The following is a 20,150-nucleotide window of genomic DNA, read 5'->3' as shown; positions in this document are numbered from 1 at the left end:
TCATTATTTTTTTTTCATTTACAAATTTAAGTGCTCTGTAAAATGTGTGTTTTATGGTCTACATATCAGCATTTTAAGCTCACGCTGCGTGGTCACATTGTTTGATTTGCCAAGTTCATATTGTCTACGTGTATTCCATAATGTTCCATTAAACAAATGTGTTCAGATTGCCTAGATTTTAGGTCTTGATATAAAACATGCGCGATAGCTTGCATGTTCTTTATTTAAAATGTACTTAAATTATCCAGTTTTACATCAAAATATCAATAATTGTCTGCTCACGCTTCACGATCGCATTATTAATGATACCCAATCGACTATATCCTATTTATGACTTACAAAATATGAATAGAGTGTCCCGATTTTAGGTCTAAAATCTCAATTTTCTTCCTCTCGCGCTTTGCGCTCGCATCAATTGTTTAGTTACATACCTATCCCATTAATTAATACAAGAATTGCATAGAATGACCATTTTTTGTCGGAATGTCAAAAAAATTTGCTCGCGCTTCGCGCTCGCATTATTGAAATGTATACCGTCTTCGTGGGTAACTGTAAGCACTCCTTAACAGGTCCCTTTTCGATAATGCTAGAACAGTTGATAACTGAAATTTCTGTTTGCGCTTGGGGGTACATACGAATCTTGTTCAGGATCACACATAACATTGTCCAGAAAATTAAATTTCAGGAAAAAATACATTAAAATAAAAAAAAATCGCTCGCGCTTCGCGCTCGCACTTTTTATAAGGCTTATGAGATTATTTTATGTTTGTTGTTTTATAAGAATAAAACAAACAAGTGACTGATATAGGTGAAGATAATTTCGGGCCCCGTCCCCTATTGGCGAAAGTCGGATCCGCCCTTGTGGACACATACACACACCGGAAAAATGGCCGATGCACCCCTGAGAAAGCAAGGACCCCCAGTGCCCCGGGAAAAAAAACCTAGCTACGCCACTGGTCGATATACAAGCCCTTTAAGAGATAAATTAGCTATTCGTAGCTCTTCGATTTTTAGAGTGTATTCCATACAACATACAAGATAAGTGGTGCATGATGTCATTGAATGATTGATACACGTCTTACACAAGTTAACTTTACAGCCACCCACACACATTGACTCTCATTCGCATATTGTGCATTTAACCCTTTCATGAAAATAAGCAAAAATTGTAGTCTCGACTTTCTTAGTTATATCAGATTTTTTTCCTTGGGTTGCATTTTTATACAAAGTCATTCTTTCATGTGGGTAACTTCCCCCTTTCAAGATCACAATCAATCGCACATCAATATATTAATCCTTCCATTTGTCGTACCCCAACCACTAGTACAAATAACTACTGGTATTGTTTACGGCATAAACAACACACGGATGGACCAAATTTCTTCGAGAATTCCATCATGTATTCGAAGAGAGTGACCACTGTGATCCTAAACCAAACCGACCACTCCGATTAACATTTACTCAAATCGGGTAAATACATTTGGTCAAATTTGCAGAGCCCCCTTTCATATCTTGATTGAAATTTTTTCGGCAGTGATTGGTATGTTACGTTAGGGTGTAGGGACATCGTTAGTCTTGACATCTTATCTAATCTGTTTTATGGTGACGATGCCTGACAATCAATAATTGAGAGGAGTTAGAACCGACGAGAGGCACTAATTACCTTCTCCTTTTGAATATTATGATTACCAGGCCAACAATTAACAGAAAGATGATTATTCCACCTACAGCGCCACCAACGATAAGACCAAAGGGGGATTCTGTTGAAGAGAAGAGTGTGACATAATGGAGGTATAATGTTATGTTTCATCCTGTTGTGTCTACTCATCAGGGGCCGCGAAACCGGTGGGGGGCCCCCACTTTTTTTTCTCCAAAATCTGTGTACAAAAACGTGAAAATGACCATAGGATTGTGATTTTTATTATGGTCAGCCCCCCGGCCCCCCATTTTGAAAACCGTTGCGCGGCCCCCGCGTTTCCGTTTTACACCCTGGCGAAGGCATTTTCCGGAAAAGTAGCCAAAAAGCGACTAGTGAAGAGTCTACGTCTACGTTTGTTTACATTATCAGCTGGGCGCGCGATCCAAAGTCCGCACCGAAGTTATCCGCAGAACTTTCAAATGCAGCTGAGCTTATACTTTCCAGGTTCAATACGAATGTTTGCCTTGATCATTTGCCTTGCCGATTTGCTGATGTCTGTCTTTCTCTCTATCTGTCTATACATCTATCTCTCAAATTCTCTATCTATCTATGTAACTGCAGTATCTATATATCTAATAATCTTCTCTGTCTCTCTCATTCTTTATCTAACATCTATCTCAAATTCTCTATCTATCGGGCCATCCATCTGTCTGTCTTTCTCTATTTCTGTTTGTTTGTTTCTGTTTGTTGTAACTCCCGTAGGAACTCGGCAGGACAGCATTTTGCTGGTAAACGCCAAGCTGGTATAAAACCAATTACCTATGAAACATTTTACGTCTAGGCTAATCAGTCATAGTGGCTGACGTTATAGACGCCAGATATCACTCTCGGGCCTTTTTATCAAAGTGGAGACAATGGCAGAGTTGGGATTCGAACTCACAACCTTACGATTATGAGTCCAATGCTCTAACCACTGGACCACACGACCCGTATTTGTCTATGTAACTACAGTATCTATCTGTTAATTTGTCGCTTTTCTCTCTCATTCTTGATCTATAACTGACATCTATCTATCTCTCAAATTCTCTATCTATCTCTCTATCCATCTATCAATCCATCTGTCTGTCTTTCTCTATTATTTATCTATTTTTTAACTAGAGTATCTATCTGTTAATAATCTTCTCTGTCTCTCTCATTCTTTAATTATCTATTTAATATCTCTATCTATCTATCTATCTATCAATCTGCCTGTCTTTCTCTTTTTCTCTCTATCTATTTATCTATTTTTTTAACTTATCTATCTGTTAATTTGTCTATCTTCTCTGTCTCTCTCATTCTTTATCTTTCTATCTATCTAACATCTATCTATCTGTCTCTCAAATTCTCTATCTCTCTCCTCTAGCATCTGTCTGTCTTTTTTCTCTCTTTCTCTTTAATTGTCCGTCCATATTTCTATCTATAACATCTCTCTATCCTCTCTCTCTTTCTCTCTCTCCCCCTCTGTCTCTCCCCCTCTCTCTATTTATCTATCTATCCATCCATCTCTCCCTCTTTCTCTCTCTTTCTATCTATCTATCCACCTCTCTCTCTCTCTCTTTCTCTATTTCTATCTATCTATCTATCTATCTATATGTCTATATCTATTTATCAGTCTTCAATATCTATCTTTCGGCAGCTTCTAAGTCGTATCAATCCATCAAACTTCAATTTGTCTTTCCATTATTAATATCTGTTTATTTTGATTTTGTCTGTCATTCTATTCATTTAGTTAATAATTTATTTTTAGAAAAAAAATATCATAAACAACGCGACTGCAAAAGCATGTTCGGATTTCACTCCTGACTGCCGCTCTCTCTGTACATGAAGTGCCGATGAACTCTGTGCTCTGATCAGTAACTGTGCAAATTGCATGCGGTGGTGGACTCGCCTGTGTCGCACGCTGCATGCAACCAGCGACGTGTACATGTACATGTGTAGACTCTTCACTAGTCGCTTTTTGGCTACTTTTCCGGAAAATGCCTTCGCCAGGGTGTAAAACGGAAACGCGCCCCCTGCTCATGTCCCCATTGCATCACTCCGCATATAAAGCAGTATATGCATACCGCACTGGCAATACGTTGTGAATTGATTATTTGAAATATCATATATATATTAATTGAAAGGTTTGCGGCCTATAGCTGACAAAACAATTACAAATATTATTGAAGATTTGAGAGAAATCTATTCGTCACAAGTAAGAAAATTAAACTTTTAATCATGTTAATAACTGTAAATCTTTGATGGATTTTCCACAAATCATCACTAATGTTTATTTGTCTTCTGCTATTGTCACAATAATTTTTTTGCAGGGTGAACTTTCCCTTAAAGGTGGTGAGTGAGCAGTCAAACTCTGGGTGGATTTAAATAGTACAGATCTAATTTCTAAAAAAAAACCCACATCAGTGTATATCTTAACGGTTTGAATCCATAAGTCCGGTGTACGACACCACTAACCACTTTTATATTGTGTAACTTATTGTAAGACATGTAGTGTGTATGTCGTTGTGCCTTGATGCGAGGCATGGTATAAAACAAAAAAGGACCACTGCATGAATATTGTCGAGGATATTTTGATTTGTTAAAGTCTGTGGATCGAGGCGCAAGTTTGGCCCGATGTGAAGTGACATCCCCAGGTGGCTATCTCATAAAGTGTTGTAGTCAAGGCTCAAACCTCCAAGGCCAAGGCTTGAATACCCAAGGCCAAGGCTTCAGTAACCAAGGCTGAGGCCAAGGCATGGAAACCCAAGGCCAAGGCCAAGGCCTGAAAACCTCAAGGCCAAGGCCAAGGCCAAGGCATTTCAATAAAAATATATGGAGAAAAAAAATTAGACAACAATGCTTAGGCGGCATACATGACACACAGGACCGAATGTATAAAAGGTGTGAGTGAGCAAAATTTGTTACCCTTGTACATTTAAAACGAAAATAATTTCATGATAGATCATGTAGATTTAGACATAAAAACATTTAATTATTGTTCTAGGCGATTCACATTGCAATAATTATTATTACCAAGGTGATCTGATCCTCGCATGCCCATTCTCAACATATGTCTTTCTCCTCTACCTGGTACAGGGGAGGCAGAATGTTTTTTTTTTTTTTGGGGGGGAGGTCAAAGCCAAAAATGCACTTACAAAGTCAAAATGAGAATTTTGGTGCAGTTCAGCAAAGCTTTTTAAGTGATTTCTAATTGATAAGACACATATTTTGATTTAGGCTTTAATTTCCCGCTATAGAAAGCATAGCGAGAAAGTGGTTTTGAAAAAAAAAATCAATTTTGAAGTTGTAAAACTCGATTTTGGGTCAATTATGGTGCTAATCACTGTTAAAAGGGCATCCTTGCGAGATGTTGTAATAAGATGTAATAAGAAATGAAATTTAAATATTTCGAGCTGTTTTTGTAATCATGAAAAAGGTGTGCATCTTACTAAACAAATTAACGCGAGCTGAATTTTTTACTGACCACAAAAGGAAGCTGTTCTGGACTGCATTTAGTGACTCATAAATAGGATACATAACTCACCAATCAAATAATGCGAGCGCAAAGCGCGAGCTCAAAAATTTGTAATATTCCGACCTAAAAACTAGACATTCTAAGCATTTTTTTTTTGTAAATTGAATGCGAACCTTACTTAATAATTTATGCAAGCACAATCCAAAAATTTGTTGATTTTGAAACCTAAAATTTTGCTCTGTATGCCATGCTTGGTCCCTCAAATTTTTTTTGGCTCATCATGCCATTGATGCCATAGCCCATTTGGAAATGACTAAATTTAAGTTTGTGTTCAAGTTTACCGAATCTTTTCAGAATATCATTAAGACTTAAAACATTCTTGTTGGTCAAAGAAAATAATACAAGGAAAACCTAATGGAATAGAAATCAACCTTGTTATCATTCTTTAGAGTAAGCTATTTTTAAAGTATGAAAATTGTTGTCAAAATTGCAGTCAGATCTGTCAGAATTATTCCTGTCATAAAATCACTATTATCAGTGGCATACCGTGGGTCACGACATTGGGGGGCACCAGCAAAAACTTGGAACTGCCTAGTGAGCTTGCGAAGCGCGCCCAGTTGCCAGGTATACTGACCTAATAGAGATATTTTTATAAGGACAGTGCCAATAAACGGGCATGTATCTCACTAGTCAAATAATGCGAGCGCGAAGCGCGAGCTTAAAATTTTTGATATTCAAACCTAAAAAGGGACATTACAATCAATCTTTTGTAATCATGATACGTACCTGTCTCGCTAAAGAATGCGAGCGCGAAGCGCGAGCTGAAATTTTTGTAAATATTGACCCCAAACAGGAAGATTTTAAGGACTATATTTTAGGAATCTTTTATCTATTAAGATTATACACATCTCACCATAGTCATTTAATGGGAGTGCCAATAAGCGCTTGCTGATTTTGTTAGAATTACATCTAAACATGCACATAAAGCACTTGTAATCATGATTAACATACCCATCTCACTAATCAAATCTTGCGAGCGCGAAGCGCGAGCTGAAAATTTAGGAAATTCAGACCTGAAGAGGGGCATTTTAAGGCTTGTTTGTAGGAATTCAAGAAGACCTTACGACGTAGTTCACTAACCAAATGATGCGAGCGCGAAGCGCGAGCTGAAAATTTTGATATTCAGATCAGAAAACAAAAAAGGGACATTTTAAGGACTCATTCTAGGAATTGATGGAGAGCAGACATCTTTCACCAATCCACTACTGCGAACGTAAGCACGGACAGGAAATGTTTTATATTAAGACCTTAAAATGGGACAGTCATTTAAAGTATTCATGAAAAAGAAGCATACTATTGTACATGTAAAAGAATAACTCGAAGTGCGAGGAAATATATTTGGTAGTTTGGTGTATATTGACTTGAAAACGGGAGGTTTTAGTATAACAGGATTATATATCTCGGTAAACAGACAATGGGAGAACCAGGAACAATGAAGACATATATGCCCTGAGCCCATTATGTTTCATTTATATGAAAAAAAAGTTTCTTATGTAATGTAACATAACATAATAATGAACATTAATGTTTTCTTTCCCACTACGTTTCTCTTCCTTTCTCCCTCTTTTCCTCCTTTTTTAGTCAGCCGATTGGGGGGGGGGGGGGCACGTGCCCCCATGCCCCTCCCCTGTAGTTACGCCACTGACTATAATCCTTATCATAATTATTATCATTATTATTGATATTGTCATTATCCTTATTAGTCATGATTACATCATATTACCAATAAATAATATTAATTTTCATCACTTCTCTTTGTTACATAATTATGTGATGATAATTGCAATTGATGGCACTGCTAAGTACACTTACTGCTTCTGCTGCTGCTGACTGGTAGTATTTAGTGTCATTAGATATACAGAACAATTGAAACATTTATAATTACTTTTATAAAACAAATGAAAGTACAAAATACAAAATGCCTTGAAAAAGCCTTGAAAATGCCTTGAAAATGCCTTGAAATTTCAAGGCTCAAAATCCTCAAGGCCAAGGCCAAGGCCCTCTCAAGGCCAAGGCTTGAATGTTCAAGGCCAAGGCTTTGAAAAAATAGGCCTTAAGGCGCCTTAAGGCCAAGGCCGAGCATCAAGGCACTACAACACTGCCAGGTGGGTATCTCATAAAGCTGTTCGTAAGGTTACGAACGACTTTTTCGAACGACTGGAACATGTTTTTATGTAATAACTCAACATAGAGATATCACATAGCTTAAGAAAGGATAACCAGTCGTGCGTAAAGTCATTTGTACCTTACGGACAGCCTTATGAAGCACCCACCTGGTGTGAAAAGGGACCTGTGCATTGTGATAAGCTTACATTATGAAGTTGTAGAGTTATTCGAGTACACTCTTTTAAGTAATTGAGTCAAAATGATAACTATTTTAAGGAGTGAAGCTAGAAAAGAGAGAATTAAGATTTAGTGTATGTCGGGTACTGACCTGAGGGAATCATACTTGAATTCGTTCTGATTAGAAGTAGAATTCATGAAAATTCGCATAGGGCCGAATGCTAAAAGACTCCAAATAACAATCTGAATCTACGCTTATGATAGAGTATTGTCTTACTTTCTTCACATCTTCCAGTGAAAGCATCGCATGGTTTCCCTCCATCACAGTGACAATCTTGAAGACAGTCAACGCCATACTTACCAGGGCTACATTCTGAGGGGAAATTTATGACAATGAAATAACATTAGTTTGACTTTTCTGGGGCCTGTTGCAGAAAGAGTTGCGTTTAAACACAAATAAAAAAAAATCAATCGCGAGTCCAAAATGCGCGCTGTTGATTGGTTGAAAATGAAGTTGCGCATGATTTTTAGAGATGCGTTTGATTGCAACTGTTTCTGCAACGGGTCACTGGTCTGACAATTTTCACAAGGCGTCGGGTAAACTGAACCTGACCTTTTAGGAAATTTAGGGGACCATTTTCTCCAATGGTCGGATTATGCAACTGCATTCACAACCGGACGAGATAACACAAAGTGATGGCATTACCCAAATAGGCGTTGGTAATACTAAATTTATGTCTCATCTGCATTCCCTCTTGGATATAAACATGAACACACACGCGCTCACCCTAACACACTCACACACACGTACACCCTCATCCCACACAGAACACCAACATGTACGCATATTAAATGTCTGCAGTCGAATAAAAAAACAAAAACAAATTCAGGTAACCTTCTTAACTGACGAAACAAAGAACTGATGTTGATAGTGAATTGTAGAACTGCTGGAATAAATCAACGTATCAATCTACTTGACAACTACAAAAAAAGGAAGTGATCAATTTGAATTAAAACATATAGTTCATATAATAGGCTTACTGATATTATGTGATTATTCTTACGTTCATCGCAGTATATTCCTGTATAACCAGAGAGACAGTTGCATCCGTAGGGATCGGGTAGACAGATTTGACTTCCGCTGCAAGCATCCAGAACGTTCCCAGGACCACATTCGAGTTCACACTCCCATCCAAAACGATGCTTGCCGCATGCTGGTCAATAACAAGTATTCGTTAAAAAGGGCAATTATGTTTAAGAATACATTCTACACTTACCATTTCCGTTTTTCCGTTTTATTCCGCTTGCTGTGCATAGATCTTATCAATCCAAATAAATAATCTTGTTTTTAATAATCAAACTTACTGTTGAATGCAAGAATCTTTCTTTGCGAGTAATATAGCGGTACACTTCTGCCCCAATCCAATCGACAAATATACAGAAGGGTAAATTTAAACCGTTTGGCAGATTAGAATGCTCGATACTCCTATATAAGAAATCAAAAGGAATCACTCACCGGTGAGGCAATTCTTGCCCCTGAATCCTGGAGGACAGATACACGCTCCTGATTGAGGATGACAGATTCCTCCATTGTAGCAGTTATCACACAAACGATCACATAACGGTAGGTTCCATCGGCCACGGGGACAATCTTTATTAAGAGTATGTACAGTGCGTCCCAGAAAAAACGAAACCGAGATTTAGTGATGATTTATCATGACTTAATCATAAATAAAATTAGATTATTTCTCATTCACGCATGAGTGAGCAAAAACAATTTGAAAAGGGGATACCAAAAAGTCACATGGCGGGCCGTATCTGTGTTTTAAAAAGAAAACCACATTTTTAAAAAGTTCAATATCTGCTCTTTAATTTGATACCTCAATTACAGAAAATGGTCAAGAAATAACAAAGTTCTGGTTATTTGAAATAAGGCTTGAATTTCAATAATTTCAGAAATGAAGAGGTTTTACAGGCTAGCGTTCAAACTCACTCGACACTCCGTTTTGTTAACGATCAGCCATGCATGAAGTCTTTTGTTAACGTGCGATAGCTTCTGTGGGAAACCGGTGAAAACAAGTTTATTTAATGAAATTAGGGAAATACAAGCATTATTTTGAGGGATCATAACTTTTTTAATTCGCGACCATTTTCTGTGATTGAGGTATCAAAGAAAAGAGCAGATATTGAACTTGTTAGTCATGTGATTTTCTTTTTGAAATTCAGATACCCCCCGCCAAGTGAGTTTTTGGCATCCTCTCTTCGAATTGTTTTTACTCACTCATGCGTGAATGAGGAATAATCTAAGTAATACCAGATGAAAGAGGAGATTCTAAGCTTTACATTGATAGGTCATTTGTCTATTTTATTTATGATTAAGTTATGATAAATCATCGCTAAATCTCGGTTTCGTTTTTTCTGGGACGCACTGTATAATGAAATTATTCACAACATGCCTCGCTAACGGCCTGCATGTATATTACGTATTGTTCCCTGAATTTCAAAAATGTTTTGTTTACTGAATAACCAGCATAACATCCCTCCGGAGGGTGATCCAATTCATTTACCAATTAAGTTTAATAAAGAAAATAAATTGAACAATGAAGAACTAAAGTTAATTTGAAGAGACGAACGAATATGAATGAACCGACAAAATATTAAGATAAAAATTATGCACACTTCACGGTTTCATTATCAAAGAAAATCATAGACTGGGATTTCGATCTTGTTAAGGCATTGCATATTTTATACATATTTTAGCACAAACTGGGAAATACGAGACACTTCTCGATAAAATATCCAAAGCATGCCCGTCTTCTACATCAGATTACAGAAACATGTAATACATGTTTTTTTTTAAGAATAGGTTCGCATTTAGTTGTTTTTATGTATTCTACCGTATACAAGAGAAAGAATATTATTAAAGTTCTCACCACTAACTATGACACGAATCAAGCTGTAGAGACGGTTGTTCACTGTATTATTTTGGAATGTTCCGTAGATATCTGAATTCTTCTTAGTTGCTGAATGAATAGTATAGGTCAGATTTCCATCTCCCTCTGGAGACAAAGATCCTTCAGCAAAGTTTGAGAAAGTGCTCCAACGGATTTCATCCGGCCCTGCTGAATACCTATCAGTGGTAGACACTGAGAGCGTGATGTCGTCACCTGGATAAATTGTTTTGGTAAGGCGACCGTCTCTTGGTTGAAAATGTCCTGGAACAGAATAAAATAATCATCTATGAAGCGGAAGCAATGACATTGATGAGGACAATGAATCCTACTTTATAAATGTACATAAAAATAAGTTAGATACCTGATGGGTGTTTCATAAAGTTGCTCGTAAGTCAAGAGCGACTTTAAGAACGACTGGTGAACCTTTAATACGCGCTAACCCATCGCCAATGAACATTTTGGTGTATAACATTTACCAGCAGAAAAGATCACCAGTCGTTCTTAAGTCTATCTTAACTTACGAACAGCTATATGAAACATTCACCTGCATGGGGAATTACCGAGGATAGGACGGGGGGGGGGGGGGGCACTTACATTGACGAGTGGATACCATGCGCGACCAAAAAAAAAAACACGCGTAACGTAATAAGGGTGTTAAGACACTAAAATAATGGAAAAAGGTGTATCTATTTCGCTATGAAAGCTACGTGTTTAGGGTCAAATCTGCGAGGGTATACAAAATCAAGACTAAAAATGTTTATTTAAAGAATGTACTTTTTGCCCCAGGCATACCAGGAGTCAACATTACGTGTTTAGAGTAAGATTTGCGCGAGTTCATGAGTTCGGCTTTACTAAACCCAAATGATGTCGGTAAAGGTAAACCGACGATCGACGTCCGTGGCATAATATTGAAATATCGCTGTACTTGTTTAAGGGTTAAATTCAGGGAATACTTGCCAATCGTATCGTTTTGTTTCCAATACTTGTTAAGGGTAGGGTTTCAAACGCCAATACTTGTTAAGGGGTACATTTTCAGAATATGGAAAATACGTGTTTAGGATACTTTTCGAGATCTCATGTCGCGCATGGTATCCACTCGTGAATGGAAGTTGCCCGCGGGGGATAGGAACTTGTAATGGCTATTAAATTTTATTTTTCTGCATGGGATACGTTATCACACATTGAACACTTGAAAATTATACGTACTTTCATGTGAGAGTATTGTAACATCTGCTGATGTTGAAGTACCGGTGATTGGAGAGGTACTAGTACTAGTGCATCTATAAACGCCTACAGACGTCATGTCATCAGGTAGCTCTTGTATAAAGCCGCCAACTCGAGATGTGTTCGTCCCCGGTACCTCAAGTGAATATCCTTCAGTAGTAAGGCTTGGTTGTACTACTCTCTCAGTGTACGTTATTGTATCATTTGCGTTGTCAGGTGAAAGAATGCAAGAGAAACTTGGAGCCGTCCCGATGCTCCCAAAAGGTGATGCAGTCATGACAAGAAGATGTAGAGGCGGTACTGCCCATAGGTAAAGAATGAAAAGCTAGATATAACGTTTAGTCGTACAACGTATTTGTTTTTAATGTCATACATCTTTAATGGCAATCAATTCATACTAGCAGTCTTGTGACAAGTTATCTGACAAAACGATCCATGGCTTTGATTGGCTGAATTTAGATATGTTAACGTATACATACTAACTGTTGGTTTGCCAGTACTGACAACTTTCATGAAACGGTCCATCAGATTTTACAATGATCGAATATGCTGTGTTAACCATAAACTAGGCACCCAAATAAAATTGGTATGTGTAAACTCAAAATCAATTTTCAAAGATTTTTCAAATTCCATAAAATGAAAAATCAAAGAAATGATAGAAAAGCAAACTATGAAAATAAATTTAAAAAAATACAAAGAAAAGAACTGGTAAAGTTTGCACAATTACATAAATCAACGGGCACATACAGTCATTCCTCCACCTACACGTTCAGAATGACCTATTAATAATAATAATTTATAACTTATGACCTTGACTGTAAAAACCTAATATCCATTTTCATTTTTCCTTTTTGTGATATACAGTGCGTCCCATAAAAAAACGATACCGAGATTTACCGATGATTCATCATAACTTAATCATAAATAAAATAGACAAATGACCTATCAATTTAAAGCTTAAAATCTCTTCTTTTACTGATATTACTTATATTATTCCTCATTCACGCATGAGTGGGCAAAAACAATTTGAAGAAAGGATACCAAAAACTCATTTGGCGGGGGTATCCGCATTTCAAAAAGAAAATCACATGCCTAAGAGGTTCAATATCTACTCTTTTAATTGATACCTTAATCACAAAAAATGGTCAAGAAATAAAAAAATTATGTTCCCTCGAAATAATGCTTGTATTTCCATAATCTAATTAAATAGACATGTTTTCCCACAGAAGCTATCGCACGGTGAATAAAAGACTTAATGCATAGCTGATCGTCAACAAAACGGAATGTCGAGTGAGTTTAAACGCTAGCCTGTAAAACTTCTTTTTATGAAATTATTGAAATTCAAGCCTTATTTTAAATAGCCAGAACTTTGTTATTTCTTGACTAGTTAAGACAAAAAATTGAACTTTCCGAAAGGTTGATGTCATGAAGACGATCAGTGGGTGTATCAATGCATTCACTGACTTGTATTTGTAATCACATGGTGAAGAATGAATTCGTAATACTACCTTGGACGAAATGAAACGGGGAACAAAACAAAATGAAAGAGTCAAGTTGAGTACCTTTTTTTTTCTCGCAGATAAACTTTCGTAGACGCCCGCAGGGAAGGTCATTCCAACCTTCTCCTTGGTCATAATTATATTCAACACAATGTTCCCACCCGTGAAGGTTATCTGGGTTATCGCTATGCCATTTAGAGAATCTGCAGAAATGATAAAAAACCCACCTAAGTTATAATACCAATGGCGAGCCGTGGATCAGGGCATTTGGGGGCACCAGCAGCAATTTTACACTGACCTCATAGGAGACATTTTAAGGACTGTACGATTAAAAGGATAACTGTCCAAATGATAACGTGAGCACGAAGACCTAAATATGGGACGTTGTAAGCAACTTTTTGTAATTATGATAGGCCTACGCACCAGCTTCAATCAACAAACAATGCCAGCGCGAAGCGCGCGCTGAAATGTTTGTATGTAAGGATGCATCGTGATCTAGTGGCTCTGACTGTCGCCTTTCAACGGTCGTGGGTTCGAATCCTAGCCATGGCGTGCATTCCTAGCAAGGAATCTATCCACACTGTGCTGCACACGACCCAGGTAAAGGCAGCTCGAGCTTAAGCAAGGGTAATTTAGTTTCAAAATACACATCGGAATAGATTGTTTCTAGATAGATTGCGCTTTACAAATTATTATTATTATTACTATTTTTATTATCATCATCATTATTATTAGTAGTACTATTATTATTGTTATTATTATTATATATATTGACCCCAAATAAGGATACTTTTATGGGTATTACTGGGAATTCGTGAAGATCATATACAGATACATATCTCACCATATAGTCATCTAATGTGAGCACAAAGCGAGTGCTGATTTTTTTTCTTTTTTTAGAATTACATCTAAAACATAAGAAGCACTTTTGTAGTCATTGTAATCAGGAACTTATGTGTATTTCATATATTGCGAGTGCGAAACGCTAGCTGATTTTTTTTTTACATTCAGACCCGAAGAGATGAATTATAAGGCTTGTTTGTTTGAATTCATTGAAACCATACGTCCTTCACTACACAAATGGTGCAAAACTTTTTGAGATTCAGACCAGAAAAAAAGGGGACATTTGAAGATCTGTTTTCAGGAATTCACAAAGAACAGACTTGTCTCACCAATATAATGCGAATGTAAGCACGGACTTGAAATGTTTACATTCTGACTTTAGAAGGGGGCAATCACTTGAATAGGGTTATTTATCTCATCATACAGACGATTCCGCATACATTCGTAATTCTGAAGCTTCGTTATTCCGAAGGTTCGGATATTCCGAAGGTTCGTTATTCCGAAGGTTCGTATTTCCGAAGGTTCGTAATTCCGAAGGTTCATTATTCTGAAGGTTCGTATTTCCGAAGGTTCGTAATTCCGAAGGTTCGTTAATCCGAAAAAGAAATGAGGTTCGTAATTTCGAAGGTTCGCTAGTCCGAAAACGAAGTGAGGTTTGTAATTCCGAAGGTTCGTTAATCCGAAAAAGAAATGAGGTTCGTAATTTCGAAGGGTCGTTAGTACGAAAACTAAATGATTATCTAACCTTATTTCTTTTTCGGACTGTCGAACCTCCGGAACAACGAACCTTATTTCATTTTCGGATTAACGAACCTTCGGAATAAAGAACCTTCGGAATTACGTGTAACCAGACGATTCAAGCACCAAAACCGATGAACACATATGCCCTAAGAAAAGAAAGTTCCATATAGTTATGAACAAATCTTATGCAGTATAATATAGAATATAACATAAAACATTATATGATATGATATAAAATACAATAGCTTGCGCTTACTCATGGGTGTCGATCGGTATTCTTGGTGGGGGGGGGGGGGGGTGATTGACACAAATGTTTTTGTGGATGGGGATCTTTCAACATTATTCCCACTAAAATCACAAGTTAGGACATTTGGGAGTGGTTGATATGCATGGTATTCTTGAAAATTCCTTCATTATTGCAGTGTACTGTACTTACATAATTTTTTTGGAAAATTCAATTTGTGTTTTTTTACAAGTAAGCCTATTCTAAACTCGTACGAAAGAAAAAATGACAAAAATTGTCTGGACCATGTACAAAGTGATCTGTTTATTGAGCATGATGTATACAACTTCTCTCTTAAATCTAAGCCGACTGGCAGTATCTTTTTTCTTCTTAATGCACGATGATAAAATGCAGATTCGGACAAATTAAGACTAGCACAAGTTACAAACTGTGTGGCTTCTCGTGCGCCATCGGGCTTACCGTCATTCCTTATACGATTTTAACCCTGGATTTTAACATGTTTTAAATGCACGATGATAAAATATCATTACGAGTCACGGCAACGTCCAGTCGGTTACATAAAAGCCACTGCAAAAATTTGCTCTAAATCTGGATTTTAGCCACACTCACATCTCCTTTTCTATGTGTTTACATCTATATGTTCACTGTGACTATTGTGATTACTATGTGTGACTTCTACAACGAACTCCATTTAGAGAAATTTAAATGGAACTCCAGCGTCAAGTCGTCTGCCAATACGAAGTAAAGGTAACGTGAACTATCCGTTACACCACCCGGATAGTTACCCGTGTTTTGTTCTTGGTGAAACATATATGTACTACGGGGTTTCGAAGTATACTCTTCTTTTGTAACCGTGAAACCATTGTTCTGTTCGTATTGTGCTACCTGTTACGTAACATGTCGTTGAACTTGTTCTACCATCTCGTGCATATCCTTGCCGTACTTGTATGTTCACGTGAAAACTATGCTTTACGTTTTGATGTCCCATCTCTTCCAAGCCACGTATGGACAAATTACAACGACGAACTTTCAGATATACTCGAGCCCTTACATTTTGAATTAGGTTCTGAAAGTGTTTCTCCAAAAGTAGCTGGAGAGCAATTTTCACATCTGCTAACAACCTTCCTGTCTAGCAAAAGTGAATTCACACGTGAAGAAATAAAGTCGGTTCCAAAGTCATGTACCAAAAACACTCTCGGAGGCTAAGAAAAAGAAGAATGAATTGCGGAAAAAAGCATTTGGTAGACATGGTACGGAAGAAGATAGGAAAGCGTTTCAAGAAGCAGTCAAAACAGTGAGCTTCTTAAACAAAATAAAGCGAAGAAGTGACGAGCGTAAGCTCACATCACATCAGGAAAAAATGTTCAGGAGTAATTTTTTTGACTTCGCGAAAAAATGTTCAGAAGGAAAGCTACTTTCCTCCCAACAGAAACCTCAGTTCTCTAAGGAGGAAGCTGATAAGTACTTTCTATCCAAATACTCTGAGCAATCCCCATTAGACTTTTCACAATTGAACTGGTTCCCCTGGTTACAGAATAGATTTGATACCAGTTTTGACATGAATGCTATTAAACCTAAAGATATCAAAAACATCCTTCGAGCAAAGAAATCTAAATCAGCCCCTGGAGATGATGGTATTATGTATGGAATACTGAGAAATCTCCCGACTACGCACAGATTTATGGCCACTCTGTTCACCTAAATACTCACTGAGGGGGACCCACCCGAATGTTGGAAAAACAGCAGAATAACTCTCTTACACAAAGGTGGCGACACTAAAGACCCTTCAAATTTTCGTATGATAGCTCTTACCTCCTGCGTAGGAAAGTTATATCACCAGATCCTAGCCAGCAGAACGATAAGTTACCTCCAAGCTAATAACCTAATCGATACCACAACCCAAAAGGCATTTCTTCCTGACGTTAGTGGATGTATAGAACACTCGAGATGCCTTACGGAGATCATCGCTGATGCCCGTCATAGGAAGAGAACAGTTCATGTAACATTTTTCGATCTCGCGGATGCGTTTGGATCTGTGAATCACGATTTGATAGCTCATACCCTTGAACGAAATGGGATCCCACCTTCGATTATTAGATATGTTAAAACTCTGTATAATGGACTTAATGGTTATGTTCAAGGACCGGGATGGAAATCATCTAGGTTTCCTTTCAAAAAGGGAACCTTTCAGGGAGACCCATTTTCACCAGTACTATTTATCATGGTGTTTGACCCTATAATAAGTTTCCTTAAAACGTTTGAAGATTCTCATGGATATGAATTGAACGGGTATAAGATTATAACACTACCATATGCTGACGATTTTATTCTTGTTACAAATCACAAAACAAAACACCAGAAGCTAATGAACGAAATCTCAAGAATTGCTAGATCAATGAATTTCTCTCTAAAACTACCTAAATGTAAATCGTTGTCAATAAGTAGTGGTTCAATGAAAGAGGTAATCTTTCGAATTGATGGCACCCCCCTTACTAAGGTTAAAGATTCTCCTGAGAAATTTCTTGGTACATGGGTCACAGGTTCGTCTCATGGCTGCATGAATATGATAAGAGATAAAATAGAAACAACCTTAAACAACATAGATTCTGCATGTATCCGTCCAGAGTATAAACTGAAAATATACACGAAATATTTTCTTTATGCAATTAAATTCCTGCTTTCTGTGCATGACCTCACTAAGACGCAAAGATCCAGTCTTGACAAGTGCAGCTCAAGGTTCTTAAAGAAGTGGCTGAATATGCCACAAGGGGCAACACTTGCAATTGTTCACTGCCAACAAGGTATGGATATTCCTACCATCTCCCAAGTCTATAGCGAATGTCATGCACAGACAGTAGCACATTGCCTTATTCGTGCTGATGAAAGAGTCAATGCCGCTATGACGGCATGTATAGTAAGAGAAGAATCTTACTCTAGGAAGTCGTATGGTAATACTGATGCTAGAGATATGGTAAACATTGCAATGAACACCACGCCTGATAGAAAATGGTCGAAAGTGAAATCAAATATAACATGTGCTGTTAAAAACAAATATCAAGATATATGGACCGATAAGGTTGAGGGATTGCTGCTCCAAGGTAAATTCTTGGAGCTCATGAGGCTTGAGCAGGAAGATCTCACCTGGAAAAGTATTATATACGACCTACCATCCAAAGTTCTTAGTTTTGCAGTCAGGTCATCTATTGACTGTCTCCCTACTTTCAGGAACCTTCAGAGATGGGGTAAAAAACTCTCGGCAAATTGTAAACTGTGTGGAAATAAACAGACCCTCCTGCATGTTCTAAATGGATGCAAAATCATGTTAGAACAAGGTCGATACACATGGAGACACAACAACATTTTGAATGCGATATACGAGTGTCTTCAGTCATCATTATCTGGAGATTACACTCTCCGAGTAGATCTTCCTGACAAAGCCAATCATCCCACAATTCCTATGAATATTCTACCGACTCCACTAAGACCTGATCTTGTTCTTTCATCTGTCCAAAATAAAGAAGTCATTGTTGTTGAGCTCACAGTTCCCTTCGAACAGAACATTGATTCACGTCATGTGAGCAAATGCAATAAGTATGCACCTCTAACTACTGACATTATTGACCAGGGATATTCATGCAAACTTTTCTGTATAGAAGTAGGTTCAAGAGGTTATGTGTCTAAGCAAAATAAAGTTAGAATCAAATCATTACTCAAAACGATAAAACTAGGGAAGAAAAACAAAATGATGTTGAATAGAATAAGCAAGATGAGCATCATGACTAGCTATTCTTTGTTCCTTGCATAAGACCAACCAACTTGGACCGAGCCCCCATTGCTCAGTGTCCCGGAAAACAACCAAAGCTAGCCTTCTTTGTCTGCTTGATAATTTTGACCATTATACAGATGAGTAACTCCACTTTTTTTTCTCTCAAGATATAGGTATTGTGATCTCTTAATTATAATTTATATTCAGTGACGTTTATGAAACAATTACATGTATACTTACTGTCTAATAATAACATACATAGAATGTGAATCATTCAAACAATATATTTGATTAAATCAATGGATTATTAGTAATATCTATAACTTCCAAATGTCAATCAGGATAAACAACTTTAACTTTTTTTTTACATTTATTAGTCTATCTATTTTAAAACATCATAATTACAATAGTTCACATAATGGAAATATTTATCATAACAAGATTCTATGAACTTGAATAAGTACGTAACACTGTTTTCGTTGTGGCGATGCGTACCTATATGTATATATATCTTCATCACAAAGTGATGGTTCCAATTTTGTATTTTCTTATTACTGTCTGGTCCCTCTCTTCATCTCTCTTTCATTTCATTGAGACAGTCACCTTTCTTTTTCATTTAACATGCTTGTAACTTTCTGCATACTCTACGCCATTCCATTTAGTCAAGTATATATTCAGCTTTCTTATGTAATGTAAATTATGTGTTAAATCTTACTATATGTATTGTACCTTATGAATTGTTCAATTAATATTGTGTATTATCACCCTGCCTATTGCCAGTGAAGGGGAATTTGTCCCATAATCACTGGCAGAGGACCTGGGTTTATTGTAACTTCTCTATTTGACTATGAAATAAAGATGATTTATATATTTATAAGTGCATGAAACAAAAAACAAATATAAAAACAATCAAAACTCAACTGTCATGTTATGATACTTCTCCAACATTTTCTTGAACCATCAGTGTGTAATATCAGCTAATATATGTGTTAAAATGAAATTTACGTACCGCATGAGTGTGCTCATATAGAATGCAAACCTGTCATCCCTTTCCAAACTCAAAAGAGATTTCTTTTTGCCAAAATATGAAAAAATCAATCAAGTTTAGTTATTCAAGTCCATAACAATAACAAGAATAACATGAAAAAAAATATTCGATGTTCATATCCGAAGATACGCTTTAGAGAGAAATGAATGATTATTCTTTCTGAAACCATTAATTGATTTCACTTATTAAAGGGCAAGTCCACCCCCAACAAAAATTTTATTTGAAAAAAGTAGAAAAATCGAGAAAAATCCAACAAGCAAAACACTGAAAATTTCATCAAAATCGGATGTAAAATAAGAAAGTTATAACATTTTAAAGTTTCGCTTAATTTCACAAAACAGTTATATACACATCCT

General features: G+C 36.9%; 2 protein-coding genes across 2 annotated transcripts in view; one reads left to right on the top strand and one right to left on the bottom strand.

Moving 5' to 3' along the window:
- Positions 1-20,150, bottom strand: part of LOC121424198 — a 71,150-nt gene that overhangs the window by 11,789 nt on the left and 39,211 nt on the right. The window contains exons 10-16 of the mRNA XM_041619808.1: positions 13,216-13,355; positions 11,636-11,953; positions 10,409-10,690; positions 8,992-9,126; positions 8,540-8,689; positions 7,706-7,848; positions 1,729-1,760 (exon numbers count right to left, since the gene is read on the bottom strand). Coding sequence (XP_041475742.1) covers positions 1,729-1,760; positions 7,706-7,848; positions 8,540-8,689; positions 8,992-9,126; positions 10,409-10,690; positions 11,636-11,953; positions 13,216-13,355 — 1,200 coding nt within the window. The remainder of the gene's footprint in view (positions 1-1,728; positions 1,761-7,705; positions 7,849-8,539; positions 8,690-8,991; positions 9,127-10,408; positions 10,691-11,635; positions 11,954-13,215; positions 13,356-20,150) is intronic.
- On the top strand, positions 16,316-19,666 carry LOC121423863. The gene is made up of 2 exons (XM_041619375.1): positions 16,316-17,081; positions 17,478-19,666. The coding sequence occupies exons 1-2, from the start codon at positions 16,779-16,781 to the stop codon at positions 18,783-18,785; spliced, it is 1,611 nt and encodes a 536-aa protein (XP_041475309.1). The 5' UTR covers positions 16,316-16,778; the 3' UTR covers positions 18,786-19,666.

The sequence above is a fragment of the Lytechinus variegatus genome, chromosome 11 (assembly GCF_018143015.1).
Source record: "Lytechinus variegatus isolate NC3 chromosome 11, Lvar_3.0, whole genome shotgun sequence".
Taxonomy (NCBI): Eukaryota; Metazoa; Echinodermata; class Echinoidea; order Temnopleuroida; family Toxopneustidae; genus Lytechinus; species Lytechinus variegatus.
This window is presented reverse-complemented; position numbering and strand designations above follow the sequence as displayed.